The 19,493-nt window shown below is 36.6% G+C and overlaps 1 protein-coding gene across 2 annotated transcripts in view; it reads right to left on the bottom strand.

The window, feature by feature from the left end:
- Positions 1 to 3,405: 3,405 nt before the first annotated feature.
- Positions 3,406 to 19,493, bottom strand: part of WDR89 (WD repeat domain 89) — a 37,594-nt gene continuing 21,506 nt past the window's right edge. For both annotated transcript variants that reach the window (XM_041760269.1, XM_041760268.1), the window contains one exon: positions 3,406 to 5,125. In XM_041760269.1, coding sequence (XP_041616203.1) covers positions 3,931 to 5,094 — 1,164 coding nt within the window. In that variant the 5' untranslated portion in view covers positions 5,095 to 5,125 and the 3' untranslated portion in view covers positions 3,406 to 3,930. The remainder of the gene's footprint in view (positions 5,126 to 19,493) is intronic.

Genomic DNA, 19,493 nt, shown 5'->3' with positions numbered 1-19,493 from the left:
TTGGTTAGTGATGGATACTCTGTTAGCTAAATACATTTGGTTCCTAAGTTTCAGAGAGCAAGTAAAAAAGGTTCACTTAGCAAGGGATGTCCCAAAATAATTTATTACCATCTTTTGCCTCATAAGTTGGGAAAGCATAAGTTCAGAGAGCAAGAAACTGTCCTCAGAACTTTGAACTTTGATTCACCATTTTGTGTCATCTGGGTTTGCTAATGAAGAGTCTAATTCACGTATTTTCCTTGTACCTAAGTGATTGCTTTTTTCCTCCTATCTTTGGAAACTTTTAAAATTTTCTCTTTATTCTTGGAGTTCTGAAACTTCACAGTGCTATGCTTTGGTGTGGGTCTTTTTCATTCATTATACTTGACACTCTGCTGGGCCTTTCAATCTGAAGACTGAAGTTTTAGGGATAGCCTCTAAATGTTATTTCATTTTAATAATCCCTCCAACCTCCTTTGCCTTCTTTTTTCACATTGCAAAAATTGATAGTCTGATATTAGACCCGTATATTTATCTTTATGGCTTTAATCTTTTCTCTCACTTTCTCTCTTTGAGGTCTACTTTCAAAGATAGTTTCTCACCTGTATCTTCCAAATCTATTAATTACTTTTTTTTTTTTTTTTTTGAGAGGGAGGGAAGGGGAGAGAGTTGAGGGGAAAGGGTAGAGGGCAAGAGAGAGGGAGAATGCTCAGCACAGAGCCCAACTCAGGGCTTGATCTCACAACCCTGAGTTCAATGACCTTAGCTGTAATCAAGAGTCTGACACCCAACTTACTGAGCCACCCAGGCACCATCTATTAATTGCTTTTAAATTTTATTTATTTAAAATGTTTTACTTTTATTTATTTTGCAGAGAAAACAAGCATAAGCAGGGGGACCAGCAGGTAGAAAGAGAGGGAGAAGCAGACTCATTAAGCAGAGAGCCCAACGCATGGCTCCCAGGACCCTAGGATTATGACCTGAGCTGAAGGCAGAGGCTTAACCAACTGAACTACTCAGGTGCCCCATTCAGTTTTAAATATTTTTTAAAGTTTTAGTGTTTTGGTAACTGTTTCATTTCCTGTTGTTTTATAAATGTAATGTAGCCAAGCATTCTTATACAACTTTTCTACTTACATAGTCAGCATTGTCTCGTATCTTAAGTATCTTAAAAACATGATTTTTCATTTTTACATAGTGCTCCATCAAAAGATAAAAATGTACCAAAGACTATAAGCACCATGAGGCATTATCAAATCTGTGTTTTCTATGTTCAGCCTAGAAATAGTAGGAAGAATGAACTGGAGCAGATTAGAGACAGGGTCTGTAATCTAGGAGAGGATGAAACTCGTATCTAAGGCAGTAGCATGGGGTCAGGGCAAAAGAACAGCAGACAGATTTTAGGAGGTGGAGTGGCACAGGACTTGGTGACTGACTGGATAGGAAAAAAAGAACAAAGTCCAGAATTAACCTCAGGCTTATGTTTTGTTGTTTTTTTTTAAAGATTTTATCTATTTATTCATGAGAGACAGAGAAAGAGAGAAAGAGAGAGAGAGAGGCAGAGACACAGGCAGAGGAACAAGCAGGCCCCATGCAGGGAGCCGGACGTGGGACTCAATCCCGGGTCTCCAGGATCAGGCCCTGGGCTGAAGGCGGTGCTAAACCGCTGAGCCACGCGGGCTGCCCTCAGGCTTATGATTTGAACAGCAAGTGAATTTTTTCAAATAAGGATTATGTACTTTGACGGGTGCCTTGGTACTCAGTTGGTTAAGCCTCTAACTCTAAATTTGGGCTCAGGTCAGGATCTCAGAGTTATGAGATCTCAATTATAAGCCCAGCCTTGGGCTCACAGTGCAGCATTGAGTCTGCTCAAGATTCTCTCTCTCTTTCTAAAATATATAAATAAATCTTCATAAAAAAGAATCATGTATTTTGAAGGTGTTTAACAGTGACTTCACTATTGTTCTGTCTGAACTTAGCAAAGCTAGATCATACCTCCATGTAAGTTGAATTGTGCTATGGAATACAATTTTCCCCCAGTGCTATGGTCTCAGAGATAAGTAATTAAAATTTAAAGAGAAATGTAAAAGCTTCATAAAAGGTCCCTACTGAGCAGGGAGCCTTACTCAGGTTCAATCCCAGGACCCTGGGATCATTACCTGAGCCGAAGGCAGACACTTAACTGAGTGAGTGACCCAGACACCCTGAGAAATGTAAAAGGTTCTAAAGTAATATTTGTATTTTTCATGACAATATTTTTAGTTCAAAAGATAAAAATGTTTTAAAATATCTTTATAAATATTCTTATCTATAAAGATATTTTTTACTTGTAATTAAAAACAAAAAAAAACATGCCAAATCTTTAGAATGACCAACTTTAAAAAAAAGATTTTTATTTACTTAGAGAGAGAGAGAGAGAGAGAGAGAGAGAGAGAGAGACTGCTTGAGTGAGGGGAGGAACAGAGGAAGAGGGACAGCAGCCTCCACTCTGAGCACGGAGCAACATGGGGCTTGATCTCACAGCTCTGAGAGCACAACTTGAGACAAAATCAAGAGTCAGATGCCTAACTGACTGGGCCACCAGGTACCCCAAGAGTGACCAAGTTTTTAATTAAGATTCTTTGGGAAAATATTTAAAAGTAAGGATGAGTGGTGCCTGGATGTCTCAGTCGGTTGGGTGTCTGCCTTTGGCTTGGGTCATGATCCCAGGGTCCTGGGATCCAGCTCTGACTCAAATAAGGATTATGTACCTTGAGCCAAGCAGGAAGCCTGCTTCTCCTTCTCTCTCTGCCTCTCTCCCCCTACTCATGTTCTTACTTGCTCTGCTCTCTCTCTCTTTCTCAAATAAATAAGTAAATAATCTAAATTTTTTAAAAAGATGAAAAAATAGTAAACAAAAATTCAAGCTTAAAATTATGGTATTCTCCTTTCCCCAGCAGCACCTCCTGCATTGCCTCCACTCCCCATGGGCACTTAAGTTTAAGATTACGGATGAAAAAAAAAAAAAAAAAAAAAAAAAAAAGATTACGGATGAAACACTATGAAAGAAAATTTTATCACAAAATAGTAGAATATTTTGAAATAAAAAGTCATTCTATTATAAATAATTCCATTTTTGTATATTCCCTTTGAGTCTCAAAATAAATTTTGTAAGATAATTTATTTTTCATCAATGAAACACCTGCTTGCTATGTAACTGTTTAAAAATACTGATGCAAATAGGGATGCCTGGGTGGCTTTATTCGTTAAGCATCTGACTCTTGATCTCAGCTTAGGTCATGATCTCAGGGTTGTGACTTCAAGCCCCACCATGGCTCCATGCTGAGCTCAGCATGGAGCCTACCTAAAAGAAAAAAAAAATCTATCCATTGATAGATAGATGCAAATATATACTAAATATATCTTTCTTAAATAGATGCAAATCACTTTATTTCTAAAAAAATTTTAATTCTATTTAGAATCATTAGTATATTTACATTTAAATACTCCAACATAATCCATGTGTATTAAGCAAGTGGGAGCTCCTACAGAAAACCGTCTGATTTGGTTTTATAAATAATGAAGATGATTTAAAATGTAAAAAAAAACCTAAACTTAAAAAACATAGTCAAAACCACCTGATTTTTTAAAGTCATACCAGCCATCTACTTTTAAAAAGTCCTTATCAAAGCTATTTCTTTAAACCCAACATTTACTAACTCAACAGATGGGTTTTAAAAATGAGGAATGTAATTTTACTTTCAACTCACTGATTATATACTCAACTGGCAGCTTTAAAAAAATAATTTTAGAATACATGAAGACCTGAATTAAACCATTTTCAACATTTTTCCAGGACTGTTTGCTAATTGGCTTGTTTTTACATACAAGCTTTAAACATATCACAGGTAGTACACAAAAATAATGACTCGCAACTCTACATAAAAACCTCTCAAGTAAACTCCCAACATATCACTGCTTTTTCCTTCTCTTATAAGAATCATTACTGTGAATTCGAACTCGCTGGGACACAGAGGATGCTATTTTCATGCTATCTTTCTTCGTAAATGTCTTCTCTATTGCTCCAGGTTTCCAAAGTAACAACTGTGCATCTTCTCCTCCGGTTAGCAAAGAATCATCCTGCGTATTCCAAGAGAAAGAACGGACTGTAGCAGCATGCCCTCCGTGAAGGCTGGTCACATGGATCAATCCTGATGTAGTGCAGCTCATTAAGTGAATAGTTCCTGTGTTTGTTCCTCCAACAACAAACAGTTTGTCCATTTTTTCATGATATAGGCCACCAATTAAATATTCTAAAGTACCTTCTTTCACATTAATTACTTCTCTGACATCCTGGATGTTCAAACATGTAATTGGTTCATCAGTATCCAGATGATTAAGATCCCACCAACAAAATCCTTCATCATGTGTCATGCAGTAAATCTGTTTATAATCCTTTCCAGACCAACCAATACAGCTTACCGATGAAACTGAGTTACAGGTAGTAACCAGTGCATCTTCTTCATTGTCAACACTAATATCAAATACATTTACTAGGCCATCAGTTGAACCTGAGACAACCATGTTGGGATTGTTGGGATGGAAGCATACTTGGGTGACATCATCACTATGTGTGTCTGAATATGTTCCAAGTGGGTCTTTAGTAGTAGACAAATCCTGAGAATTAATTCTTGCATCCCAAAATACCAACAATGCATCGTCATCAACTTTTTCTGTACCAGCACAAATAACATGATCATTACAGTTGATATCAAAACTAATAAAAATATTGGAAGGGTAACCCTTGAACAGCTGGATAGGTTTTTCACTGGCTAATCGAGCATCCCAACATTTTACGGTGCCATCAGTACATGATGAATATATACTGTCACAAGAATTTGCAAATTTGACTCCATTAAGAAGTCCAGGATATACACTAAATTCTCGTAGTATGTATAACCTTTCTTTGTCATATATTCTGATAGATCCATTAGAACATAAAACAGCAACCAAATTTTCTTTTTCTGCTTGTACAGTTTTTGATGTGTCTATGCCAAGCAGATAAGTAGGCTCTTTAGTTCCTGAGGAACGTTTAACAATGTTCAGGTTAGCAAAACGTTCCTCAATCTTCTCCATGTCAGGAGGAGCATCCAAGCGTAGTAAAAATCTGTAATAAAAATACAAAAATTAAAATTAAATGCAGAGCTTCTCTAACATTACAATTAAGTCAAGTACATTCTCTGAGGACTGGCACAAAACAATAGAGATAAAATCTATTATAATATTTTAATTTTTCCCTGCCATGATAAAACTAAAACTTAGTTGCCTCCTTCAAATTCAATCACTCTTGAATCCTGAATCTACTGTATATAACTTATGCCAGTAAGAGAATTTTATTTTTATTATTTTTATTTTTTAAAGGTTTTACTTATTCATGATAGACATAGAGAGAGAGAGGCAGAGACACAGGCAGAGGGAGAAGCAGGCTCCACATCAGGAGCCCGACGCGGGGCTAGATCCCGGGGTCTCCAGGATCACACCTCAGCCCACTGAGCCACCCAGGTGCCCCAAGAGAATTTTAAAACACATATATAGACTGCTTAGTAGTTCCTTTTAGCTTAAACCCAATTACTGGTCCTATTCATAATTCTCAGCATTAGCCAGGATCTCCCTGCAGTAAATATTTGGTGAGCTCATATGATAAAGCCAATCGTCTTCTGGCCCTAGCTGCCTGATGCATCTTTTAGAATTTAAACATAGATGTGAATGCAGAAAAAATGGTCTTCCAAAGATGTTTATGTCTTAATCTTTGGAACCGGTGAATGTCATGTTACATGACAAAGAGGAATTGAGGTAGCTAATCAGTTGATCTTTAAAAAATATTTTTTATTATTAAAATATAGTTGATATACAATGTTACATTAGTTTCATGTATACGGCATAAGCGATTTGAGAAGTCTATGTGTTATACTATCCACAAGTATATCTACTGTCACCATACAATACTATTACAATACCATTGACTATATGTTGTACTTTTTACTTCCATCACTTACTCATTCTGTAAGTGGAAGCTCTATCTCCTACTCCTTTCCATCCATTTTGCCCACTCCTCTATATCCCTCCCCTCTGGCAACCATCAGGTTGTTCTGTGAATATACAGGTCTGTTTCTGCTTTTTGTTTTGTTTTTAAAATTCCACACATAAAGGAAATCATATGGTATCATATGGTATTTGCTTTCTGTCTGACCTATTTCACTTAGTATAATACCCTCTAGGTCCATGCATGTTGTCATTACTTACAAGATCTCCTTCTTGCTTTGTGGCTGAATAATATTCCATTGTGTGTATGTGTGTCACTTCTCTATCCACTTATTTATCAATGGACACTTGGGTTGCGTTTACATCTTGGTTATTATAAATAATGCTGTAACAAACATAAGGGTGCATATATCTTTTTGAATTACTGTTTTGACTTTCTTTGGGTAAATACCCAGTAGTAGAATTATTGGATCACATGGTATTTCTATTCTACATTTTTTTTTAAGGAACCTCCATACTGTTTTTTTTTAATTTTTTTAATTTTTTTTTATTTATGATAGTCACAGAGAGAGAGAGAGAGAGAGAGAGAGAGAGGCAGAGACACAGGCAGAGGGAGAAGCAGGCTCCATGCACCGGAAGCCCGACGTGGGACTCGATCTTGGGTCTCCAGGATCGCGCCCTGGGCCAAAGGCAGGCGCCAAACCGCTGCGCCACCCAGGGATCCCTCCATACTGTTTTCTATAGTATCTGTACCAATTTACATTCCCACGGATAGTGAATAAGGTTCTTTTTTCTCAATATCCTCACCAACACTTGTTATTTCCTGTCTTTTTACCTCTAGCCATTCTGACAGATATAAGGGGATACCTCATTGTGGTTTTGATTTGCATTTCCTTGATGATTAGGGATGCTGAGCATCTTTTCATGTGTCTGTTGGCCATCAGTATGTCTTCTTTGCAAAAATGCCTATTCAGGTCCTCTGCCCATTTTAATTGGATTATTTGGAATTTGTGTTGAGTTGTGTTTATCAGTTGATCTTAAAATAGGGATATTATTCTGGATTATCTATATGAGTGGGTCCAATGTAATTACCAGCGTTCTTAAAAGTAGGAGTAGGAGGCAGGACATGATGAGAGTCAGAAGGAGATTTTATTATGGAAGAAAGGTACAGAAAAATACATTGTTGGTTTGGGGGAAGAAGGTCAATAAGTGGGTGGCCTCTAGAAACTGGAAAAGGCAAAGAATCATGCCCATTTAGAGCCTCCAGATGGAAATGCAGCCCTGCTAACACCTTGATTTTTCACTCAGTGAGGCCTATTTTGGGCTTCTGACCTCCCAGAATTTCAATATAATAAATTTGTGTTGTTTCAAGCGATCAAGTTTGTAGTAATCTGTTACAGCAATAATAGGAAACAATAGGGTTCCCAATATGAAATTCTGGAGAGGTGCTTCTCAGGCAGCAGTAGTTTGTAAATGAAATGGAGCTGGAATGTGAACCTAGGCATTCTGGCTTCAAAGACTGTGCTCTTCACCACTACATTAGATTTCCTCTTTTTTTTTCTTTTTAAAATATTTTATTTTTAAGGGGTACCTGGGTGGCTCAGTTGGTTGTGTCTGCCTTTGGCTCAGGTCATGGTCCCAGGATCTTGAAATCAAGCTCCCAGTCAGGCTCCTTGCTCAGTGGGGAGTTTGCTACTTCCTCTCCATCTGCCCCTCCTCCCTGCTCATGCTCTTTCTCTTCTCACTCTCTCATTTATATATTTTTTTTTCTCTCTCTCTCAAGTAAATAAATAAAAAATCTTTTAAAAATAAAATACTTTATTTTTAAGTAATCTCTAATACCCATGTGGGGTTCAAACTTAAAAGATTACTTCTTGGGCAGCCCTGGTGGCACAGCGGTTTAGCGCCGCCTGCAGCCTGGAGTGTGATCCTGGGGACCTGGGATCGAGTCCAAAGTCGGGTTCCCAGCATGGGGCCTGCTTCTCCCTCTGCCTGTGTCTCTGCCTCTCTCTCTTTATGTCTCTATGAATAAATAAATAAAATCTTAAAGAAAAAAAGATTACTTCTTAATGGTAGGTTGTATGTAGAACAAGTTCAAGGCCAAAAATAAGCATGCCTAGTAACTATCACAAACTTTCCTATTTTGTTTTTATCAATGAATAGTCTATCCTGCTTCACAAATTCACCTTTTCATACTTTAAGATTAAATGCTTTTTTTGTTGTTGCTTTAGTGATAGCTTTTTAAGCATCTGTCTTTTCATCTTTAAAAGAAGAAATGAAGGGTGCCTAAGTGGTTAAGTCAGTTAAGCATCTGCTTTTGGCTCAGGTCATGATCCTGGGGTCCTGGAATCGAGCCTCTTGTCAGGTTCCCTGCTTAGCAGGGCATCTGCTTCTCCTTCTCCCTCTCCTCCCCGTTTGTCCACTCTCTCTTGCTCTTTCTCTTTCTCAAAATAAATAAAATCGTAAAAAAAAAAAAAAGCTCTGTCTTTCTCAAAATAAATAAAATCTTAAAAAAATAAGAGTACCAACTCAAGAGTTGTTAGAAGAATCAATTGAAATAACGTATTCAGCACAATGCCTGCCATATAAAATACACATTCAACAGATGTTATATAAAAATTATCAGTATCATCACTATCAATACCACTAACACCACAAGGGTAGGGGTGGATTTGGATCTATCAAAATGGCTTCAAACAGCACATAATTGATTTAATAATCAATGGGCAAAAATATTAAAGAGTTGGATTTGGGTTCAAAACAGAATTAAGTAACCTCTTCAACTTATAATTCTGAATACTTAAAAGCCTGTAAGTTGAAAGAATAGTATAAACACACACACACGTAACCTTTTTTTTCTTTAAAGATTTATTCATTTATTCATGAGAGACATACAGAGGCAGAGATATAGGCAGAGGGAGAAGCACACTCCCCGCAGAGAGCTCGAAGTGGGATTCGATCCCAGGAACCCGGGATCACATCCTGAGCAGAAGGCAGACACTCAACCACTGAGCCACCCAGCCATCCCAACACATAACCTTTTACCTGCTAGATTCCCCAACTATGATTTGCTTTCTATCTATATAAACATATATATATATAATTTTTATGAACTATTTGAAAGTTAATTGCAAAAAAAAATCACTTTATTTCTAAATACTTTGGCATAGAGCACCTTCCAATCTTTTGTTTTCATGACACTGAGTCTTTGAAAAGTCCAGTCTAGTTGTCTCATAAACTGTCCACATTCTGGATTTTTCTAATTGTTTCCTCATGATTAGATTCCAGTTTAAAAATTCTGGCCAGGGATACTGTGTAGATGATGCTGGGAACTTACTGCATGGCATCAAGGAAACACATAATACCAAGTCTGTTCACTTGGTTAAGGCAATAACTGACATATCTCTCCATTTTAAAGGTATATTCCTTCTTGAGGCACCTGGGTGGCTCAGTGGTGAGAGTATCTACCTTTGGCTCAGGTCATGATCCTGGAGTCTGGGATGAAGTCCCACATCCGACTCCCAGCAGGGAGCCTGCTTCTCCCTATTGCCTATATCTCTTGCCTCTCTTTCTGTGTCTCTTGTGAATAAATAATTAAAATCTTAGAAAAATAATAAAGGTATATTCCTCCTTTATAGTTAGTAAGTAATCATGAAACTGTACGAATATATCTTATCCTCTAACAATCTTTCATCCAAAAATTTTAGCATCCATGGATTATCTCTGCTTGAATCAACAATTACATTGGGATTTGCTAAACAGTCATTTTCTAATTCTATCATTCTTTCTACCTTATCTGGCATTCTTCTATAAAGAAGAGCGTCTTCCTTTTTCTCTGAGTTTCACTAAGACATTATGATTTTTAAAGCCTGTATATTATATCCCCATCACTTCATAGTTCTTATTGGTGCTCAAACTGTCCCAAAACTGACCACTGAGAAACCCTCCAAGCCAGCTTCTATGTCCTTTTAATATGACCCCATTAATCTGTGAGCCATGCATCAAAAAACAAACAAACAAACAAACAAACAAACAAACACTTCTGTGTAAGAATAAGATTAAGCCTGAAAGTGATGAGCCTTCTTCAACATAAGTATTCAGGGAGTAAATGACCATTTACCGTTTATGTTACGGTAGCATAATTCAACAGCACAGGCTAAAATGTCCTTTTTCCTTGAACATGTCATGCTTGCTTTTGCCTCAGGACTGTAGCAATAGCTGTTTCTCTGCCTAGATTACTTTCTCTTCATTTTTTTGTGAGTTAAAATTGCTTTTACCAATGAATAATCTAGCCTGCCTCAGAAATTCACATTTCCATTCTCAAGATAAAATGTTTTTTACCCCTGCTACTTTAGTGTTAGCTTTTTAAGTGTCTATCTTTTCATCTTTAAAAAAAGACATGGGGGCACCTGGGTGGCTGAGTTGGTTAAGCATCTGCTTTGGGCTCAGGTCATGATAATACCAGGGTCCTATTTTTAAAAATTTTTTTTTTTAAATTTTCATTTACTTATGATAGTCACAGAGAGAGAGAGAGAGAGAGAGGGGCAGAGACACAGGCAGAGGGAGAAGCAGGCTCCATGCACCGGGAGCCCGATGTGGGATTCGATCCCGGGTCTCCAGGATCGCACCCTGGGCCAAAGGCAGGCACCAAAATGCTGCGCCACCCAGGGATCCCCCATACCAGGGTCCTAAGATGGAGCAGGAAGCTTGCTTCTCCCTCTGCCCCTTCCTTTGTTCATGTGAGCACATGCTCTCTCTCTCTCTCATAAATAAATAAATAAATAAATAAATAAATAAATAAATAAATAAAATCTTTAAAAAAAAATAAAAGAAGAAATGAGTACAACTCAAGAGCTGGTAGAAGGATGAACTGTGGGGGACCTGCGTGGCTCAGGCAGTTAAGCATCTGCCTTTGGCTCAGGTCATGATTTCAGGGTCGTGGGATCCATTCCTGCATCAGGCTCCCTGGTCAGCCTACTTCTCCCTCTCACCCTGGGCTCCTTCTCTCTTGCAAACTCTCCCTCTCTCAAATAAATAAATAAAATCTTAAAAAAAAAATCCTAAAAAAAAAAAAAAGGATCAACTGAAATAATGTGCTCACCACAATACCTGGCATATAAAATATATATTCAACAGATATTATGTAAAAATTATCAGTATTACCACTGCTAATACTACTAATACCACATGGGGAGGTAGGGTTTGGTTCTAGGTACTGTTATTCAGACCTCAGTGTCACCTACCTGGAAAGATCCTCTCTAGTCAACCAATCTAAAGTATCCCTGTCACTTCCTACCATATTGCTGGTTTTATCAATTTAAAAATTTTAAAAATGCTTAATTATAAAATATTTCAAATACACAAAGTTTAGAAAAAAGTATGACACCCAAATATAGACACTCAGATACTTAGATTTAACAGATGTTAACATTCTACCAAAGTTGCTTGTTTTTTTATTTTAGAAACATTACAGACACAACTATGAATTTATAAAATGACATTGCATTTGTATGTATCTTCTTGGCATTTGCTCCTTTCACTCAATATTCTTGAAAAACTCTATTTTACTGTTAAACTTATTTTTCTTGTTTATCTGTTATCAACAAATAGTTGTTGAATAAATGAATGAATAATTGATTCAAGTTTCTTGGATTAAGAGTTCAAGAATTCTAGGAGAAACAGAATAAATCTAAAAAGATATTGCATGTGTCATGTGTTTACATGGAGAGCTCTCCTCACGGAAATTAGTAAAATAATGGCATTCTTTAACAATACTTTAAGGCATAAAAAGGAAATATAGAGGAAGATTTTATATTTGTAAAGAAAAATATTTAACATAATTTTTAACTACAAGGTATTCAAATATTCCTCAAATGTGTATTTACTTAAGAGTATACTTCTTATACACTCCAAGGAAGAAATTGTTTTAAAGTCTCAGATAAAAACAATTGTCCATTCTTGAAATATTCAAAGAGTTAACATGAGGTCATAAATAATTTTTCCTACTTCTTCATTTTGATTTTTGCATATGAAAGATCAGGTTGATGAGAATTTTAATTGAGTTTAACATGGCTTTCAAGCTAATAGTAATTTGTAGGACTATGTTCATATATTCAAGCAGGATAGTAGTACTCCTTCCCTCTACTACATTGCCTGGAGAGTCTGTTTCACATTGGAACAGTCCCCTGCATGCCTTTAATTCAAAGGATTTTAGAGATTGATGGGCCAGGCAGAGTGGGCCCCAGACTGAATGCTACTGCAAACTTAACACTTCAAGACCAATCACAGTGGTTATCCATTTGATATACTGTCCAAATGCAATACAGTTCTTCAAGAAAGAACTAAAGAATGGATGGATGGATGGAAAAAGAAAGAAAGAAAGAAAGAAAGAAAGAAAGAAAGAAAGAAAGAAAGAAAGAAAGAAAAGAAAGAAAAAGAAAGAGAAAGAAAGAAAGAAAGAAAGAAAGAGAAAGAAAGAAAGAAGAAAGAAAGAAAGAAAGAAAGAAAGAAAGAAAGAAAGAAAGAAAGAAAGAAAGAAAATATTAGAGGTAAGGTAGGTATATCTCACAATAATCTCAAATTAGAGTGTATATTCATCCAGAGATGCAGTAAAATAATTTAATCTCTTATGGGGAAACATGAAAACCTCTAGTTTATGTTTGAACACATTAATATGCAGGTGAGTCATATTTGAAATATAACCTTCTGAGGCTATGTGGTTAAATCTTAATTTTACATACTAATGAATCATTCCAAGATGATAAATACTTTTTCTTCTATGTATAGTCCTTATCTCAGTTTTCTTTGCATGATCCACTTCCAATCCTGAAAAGAAGCTACAGGTTCTCTTTTCTTCCCACACTATATACACTCTCAAAGGGTAACTTCACATTCATGTTTTTGAATACCACCTATATGGCAATGATCTCATCTATTTACAAATCTGTATTTCCAACTGTCTACTGGCCATTTCTCCTTGAATGTATCCCACTACACCCCAAAACAAAAGTGATTATTTATGCTTCCCTCCTCTCCCACCAAGCAGTCCCCTTAAAAACAAAAACAATTGTGTATTTCACAATTTTTTCCATTTGGGTTAATGGTATTAGCACCATGACAGCACTTATCTACCTGGTGAAGCAAGAACCTCTGGGATATCTAATTCTCCTGCTCAGGGCTCTCATCCAATCAGTTTCCCAAATCTTACTTTTGGATTGCAGGATGCTTAGGAAAGTATTAAATTCAATTTATTTCTGTTGACCAAAACAATACTGATGACTTCATATGATTCAACCTAACAAAAACATATGAAGAGAACAAATAAAGATTAACCATAATTTCCATCTTTTCTCTATTTGTTTCTGTTAGATGCATAGAAGGAAGCTTAGTTAGCATTCTAGATCTCAATAGGCTATGAGAGTTGAGGATTGTGGAGTGAGCCTTTCTTATGTCAACATACATTCATACAAATACACAAATGAAAAAGAGGGTAACAGAAAAGAGGACTGAAGTAAAGAATATGGAGAGAAAAGAAATGAAAATAAGCCAAAAGAGAACAGCAGAGAAAAAAGAAGGGAATGTACAAAAAGAGGAGGGGGGAGTTATTGCCATTCCCTCTGGAGTCAGGTGAAACAATTCTTACTTTGCCCACACTGAGATGAGATTTAAAAAAAAAAAAAAAAAAAACCAAACAGATAATGGAAGTTTAGTAAAGTCCAAGGCTTATGATAATTTGTGTGGCTAAAAAGAAATTTTCTTCATTTAAAAAAGATTGCTTGGGTGCCTGGGTGGCTCAGTCAGTTAAGCACCTGCCTTCAGCTCAGGTTATGATTTCAGGGTACTGGGATCAAGTCTCACGCCTGGCTCCCTGCTCAGTGAGGAGTCTGCTTCTCCTTCTGCCCCTCCTCACCCCCTGCTCGTGCTTTTTCTCTCAAGTAAATAAAATCTTAAAAAAAAAAAAAAAAAGATTGCTTGTTAGAGTTAGCTATCCATCATAAATTGCAATATGGGCCTAAGTGTTCTGAGAAAAGCAGTAGAACAATTACTAATATCTCACCTTGATCCTGTTAGTACAGATCAGGAAACACCAGAACCCCAGAGCTGCTGCTGTGGCTCTTACTACAGGATATAGGATTCTCATGTCTGAATATAATGCAGAGGATGGAAGATATTTAGAAAGACAACCCAAAACAAAGGGGTGGGAATATTAAATTTCTGATGAACCAGCATCTTGGAACACATTAGATGGGAAGAGATGACTAATCTCTTATCTGAATAATTGTCCTTAGATAATTAGTTGTTTAGTTAATAACAAAAATCTCTAAATGTAAGTATGAATTCCTTTGTGCATTTGCCTTCATAAGATTTAAGTTCTTTTATCAATTGAAATGCTATTTCTTTTTATTGCCTATTAAAATAAACCTGATAAAATGTTCTTTCTGTATGTATGGATGGATGTATGTATGTACATCCCAAACATATCCGACTGCAACTAGGTATTGCTTTGATTATGAGTTGGCTAAGTTTAAATATGAAATTTGAAGGACTAGCTTAAATATTTCCAAAATGGAAGACAAAGTAGCTACCCCCCACCCCATTCAAACAAGAAACAAAGAAAACAACATACATTTCACACTAATTTAGACACTATTGATTACAAAAGGCACTATAGGGCAGCCCTGGTGGCGCAGCGGTTTAGCGCCGCCTGCAGCCCAGGGCGTGATCCTGGAGACCCTGGATTAAGTCCCATGTCGAGCTCTCTGCATGATGCCTGCTTCTCCCTCTGCCTGTGTCTCTGCCTCTCTCTCTCTCTGTCTCTATGAATAAATAAATAAAAACACCTTAAAAATTATTTTAAAACGAAACAAAACAAAAAACAAAAGGCACTATACTGGGATGCCTGGGTTGCTCAGTGGTTGAGCATCTGCCTTCAGTTCAGGGGGTGGTCCCGGGGTCCTGGGGTGGAGTCCCACATCAGGCTCCCTGCAGGGAGCCTGCTTCTCCCTCTGCCTTTGTCTCTGCCTCTCTCTGTGTCTTTCATGAATAAATAAGTAAATAAAATCTTTTTTTAAAAGGCTTCTGCATATTATTTTGTATGAAATCAGAAATAGCAGTATCCTTAGAAAAAGATGTATTTCTATCTTTCAGGTATGAATGTTCATCACACATGAAAGATATAACAATCATTTCTACTATTGCATTTTTATTGAAGAGTAACAATATTTTTTTTTTTTAAAGCAAGGGGCTTCTTCTTTTTTTTTTTTTTAATTTTTATCCATTTATGATAGTCACACACACACAGAGAGAGAGAGGGGGGCAGAGACATAAGCAGGCTCCATGCAGCACCGGGAGCCCGACGTGGGATTCGATCCCGGGTCTCCAGGATCGCACCCTGGGCCAAAGGCAGGCGCCAAACCACTGCGCCACCCAGGGATCCCGAAGAGTGACAATATTATATGAAGTATATGTTGGGTTTAGGATGAATTTTTTTTTGACACAATTTGTCAGACTTGAGCCAGAAAAACCTAAATCCCCACAGCTAAAACTTAGTGCTGCCCATTTACTATAAGGAGTTAGCTCTGATGGCTGTGGAATGCAGAGTTCGAGCAAATGTCCCAAATGTAGAGAAAGTTTAATGAAAGAAGGCATTCAGGAATGGCCGTTAATAACTTTACAATCTACACTTGTAATTTAACTACAACAATACTGTACCCACATTTATCAGATTGGGCTAGGATAACTGAGCCTCACAGAGAAGAAAATAATCTTTTTTTAGAAGAAAATCATCTTAATTGGAGTTCAACAGATGCTAGCCTATAGGCAACTTATATCTATTTTTTAAAAATCATAATCATTTAATCCTGTAAGATAGATATTATTATCCCCCATTTTATGGCAAAATTGAAGCAGCTCAGAGGGACTAACTTGTCAATGCTCTCACAGTGACTAAGGGGAGGAAAAGGAGGGAGTGTGGTTTGAAACCCAAGCTGAAGCTTCAATATCAGTCACCTGTGTTTACTCTAATACTGTGCTATTACTCTAATACTGTGCTATTACTCTTATTAAGTACTGAAGCATTAATGTCAACTATAATTAAGGAATATGCTTATTAACCTTTGAGAGGGAGAATTACATGTTAACCCTACATATAAGCAGAGGAGAAAGAAAGAGCAGGATGATAGGAAAAAAACATAGACTGGCTTAGAAAAAGGTTACTGTACGCAACAATCACTATTTTTTTTCTGTTCCACTTTTCTCTTTCTTTTTAAACTTTTTATTATAGAATTTATAAGTAGTAGAGAATAGTAAAAGAAACCCCCATGTACCCAGCAGCCAGCATAAACAATTACATTCCTGGAAAGTTAATATTAAGGTGAGGGTGATCAATTATACATCATATATTATTTGAAGAGCAAATAAGATCTAGTGGACAATATGATGGAACCCCTCCAACTCACCCTCCTCTCCCTCCTCCATGTGGCATCAACATGGTTTCAAGATTTGACCCTAGCTCCAGGAGCAGATCCTGATTAGCCTAAACCAATCACAGTAATTCTATTCTTTTAAACCAGTAATTGGTTCAGAAACCTTATATTCTTATGCCAATCCATGCATTCTCCTCCTAACTACAATTTGTCCAGATGTGGAACACTAATTCTAAAGTGGACCCAAACCAACTGATGGAAAGAACTTTTATTCCATGTTAACGAGATTCCACATTTTCTACTTAAGTCAGTTTGCAGCACAGTTTTTGTTAATGCATCCAGAACCACTCTAATTAATTAAAGAAAATCAAAGTTTTGGATATATCATCAAGTACTCATTTTATGTAAGAGACTCATGCAAAGAAAGATTTAGGGAACATACTTTAAAAAGTCAAACTTCATTCATACTGAATAGAAGGATTTGATCTTTTATTCCCTTTAGAACATCTATCCTCTTCCCCCTCCCCACCTTTTATATTTTTTGTTCAAAAATAAAAGGGAAAAAATAAGGTTCACAAAGGAATTCCCCAAAGACTATAAAAATCTATTCTCAATAATAATGGGTAGGATCCCTGATGCTAAGGACAGCAACAAAATAAAAAACCACTGAAATGATACAATATTTAAAAACCTAATGTTAAACTCCATCTTGTAAGTTTCTGTGTATTTCATATTGTAGGCTCCATGCCCAGTGAGGAGCCTAATGAAATCAAGACCTGAGCTGAAATCAAGAGTCAGCTGCTTAGCTGACTGATCATGACCATGATCAGGTCATGATCTCAGGGTTGTGAGATCAAGCCTGGAGTGAGATCAAGCCTACAGTCGTGCTCTGTGCTCAGTGGTGAGTCTGCTTTCACTCTTCCCTTGCCCCTCCTCCTACTCTCTCAAAGAAATAAATAGTTACAAAAGAAAAGAATGCAGTGAGGTATTTTCAGCTTAAGAAACTGTCAGTGTGGCACAAAAGAAAAAGCAATAGGTTTAAGAATCAAACATCCTAATTTCAAGCTCTTTTTCTACCACAAACTAGCAAAGTCATCACTGTACAAATTACTGAAACTCTCTAAGCCTCAGTATCCCCATCTTTAAAGTGGGGATAAAGGGGTGCCTGGCTGGCTCTGTTGGAAAAGCATGCGGCTCTTGATCTCAGGGTCCTGAGCTCATGCCCCACATCGGGTATACAGATTACTTACAATATAGGATGATAAGTACAAGGACAGAGGTAATCATAGGATACAGGACACAGAAAAGTATACAGAGGGCACAATTCTTGGCATTAAGAAAATAAGCAACAAATATTGTTTCCTTTCTTCTAATTAATTTCTCATTTCACATTCACATTTAAAATTCTTATAACTTTTAAAACAGGTAAGCAGTCTCAGTTACTTTCATATCAGAACTTTTAATTTTAATTTTTAAAAAAAATATTTTATTTTTTCATGAAAGACACACAGAGAGAGAGAGGCAGAGACTAAACAGAGGGAGAAGCAGGATCCCTGTGGGGAGGCCGATATGGGACTTGATCCCAGGATCCTGGGATCATGACCTGAGCCAAGGGCAGATGCTCAACCACTGAGCCACCCAGGTGCCCCATATTAAAACCTAAAAAAAAAAAAAAAAAGAACACACAAAATTTCATGAACACAGCATCAAACAATTCTCAAATCTGAATAAACTATTAACATATCAAATTGAATCAGTGCTTTTTAAGATCTTTTCATCTTATAATGAAAAATACACTTCTAAAGAACAAATAAACTTCAACATATTTTAGAAGATGGTAAGGTTTCACTGCTCTAAGTTTCAGTGAACTTCTCTAACATTCTTATCTTTTAGTTAGGTACTAATCAGAAAAGCTTAAGATCTAACCTATTTAAAATACCCTTTGAGCTCCTTGGACAAATAGCTGATCCTAGGTCTGGGGCAGGGAAGGTAGAGATGAGCCAAGAGCATCAGATAGTGCCAGAAAGTAAAGTAATGCTAAAAAAAGAAAGAAAAGAAAGGAAAAAAGAAAAGAAAAGAAAAGAAAAGAAAAGAAAAGAAAAGAAAAGAAAGAAAAGAAAGAAAGAAAGACACAAGTACCAAAGAATAAAATAAACAGCCATGAATCCATACTGATAAAAATAAATGTTTATATAATTAAATAAATGAGAGAAGAATTCCAAATAATTTAAGTAAATATACCTCCTCCAGGAGATGGAGCTTAATTCTCTTCCCCTCCAGTACAGACTGAACTTAATTAATTACCTGCCTCAAAGAATAGAGTATGGAAAGAGTAAAACATAATAATAACTTCATCAGCCATAAGTTATGTTGATGTCACTTGCCCCATGGTGTGACATGATGAGGAAAATATTTCACTTCTCTGCTACTCTTTCCCTAAATTCATCAGCCTCGTGTAAGAGAAAATATCAGATAAACCCACATTCAGGAACATCCTTAAATATCTGGTTAGTACTCTTCAAATGTTCCAAGGTCATGAAAAATAAAGTCTGAGAGACTATACCAGGTTGGAGGAGATGAAGGAGGTTTGATGACTAAATGCAACATGGTATCCTAGACTGGACTGACCAGAAAAAGGATATTACTGGAAAGCTGGTGAAATCCAAATAAACTTTATAGTTAACAGTATTGTACCAGTGTTAATTTCTTAGTTTTGGTAAATGTAATATTGTTACATTAACATTAGAGAAACTGAGTAAAGGGTACAAAAACCGTAGTATCTTTTCAACTTTTCTATAAACTAGTATTATTCAAAACGGCACTTTTTAAAAATACCCTTGATAAATATTGTGGGTGTTTGGCGGTTCTAGATAGCAAAGGATTTCAGGTACATATACACGAGGAATGTTCCTATGCTGAAAGGCTCCTACGTCAATTTCAATTCTAGATCTGCGATGACTCAGGCTAATCATGAATGCCACCACCAACCTCTGCCCCAATCACCTATTTTCATTATAAAAACATAAAAAAAAAATACTATCTATGAATACACCCAAATTTGGAAAGAAG

The sequence above is a fragment of the Vulpes lagopus genome, chromosome 6, assembly GCF_018345385.1.
Source record: "Vulpes lagopus strain Blue_001 chromosome 6, ASM1834538v1, whole genome shotgun sequence".
Lineage (NCBI taxonomy): Eukaryota > Metazoa > Chordata > Mammalia > Carnivora > Canidae > Vulpes > Vulpes lagopus.
This window is presented reverse-complemented; position numbering and strand designations above follow the sequence as displayed.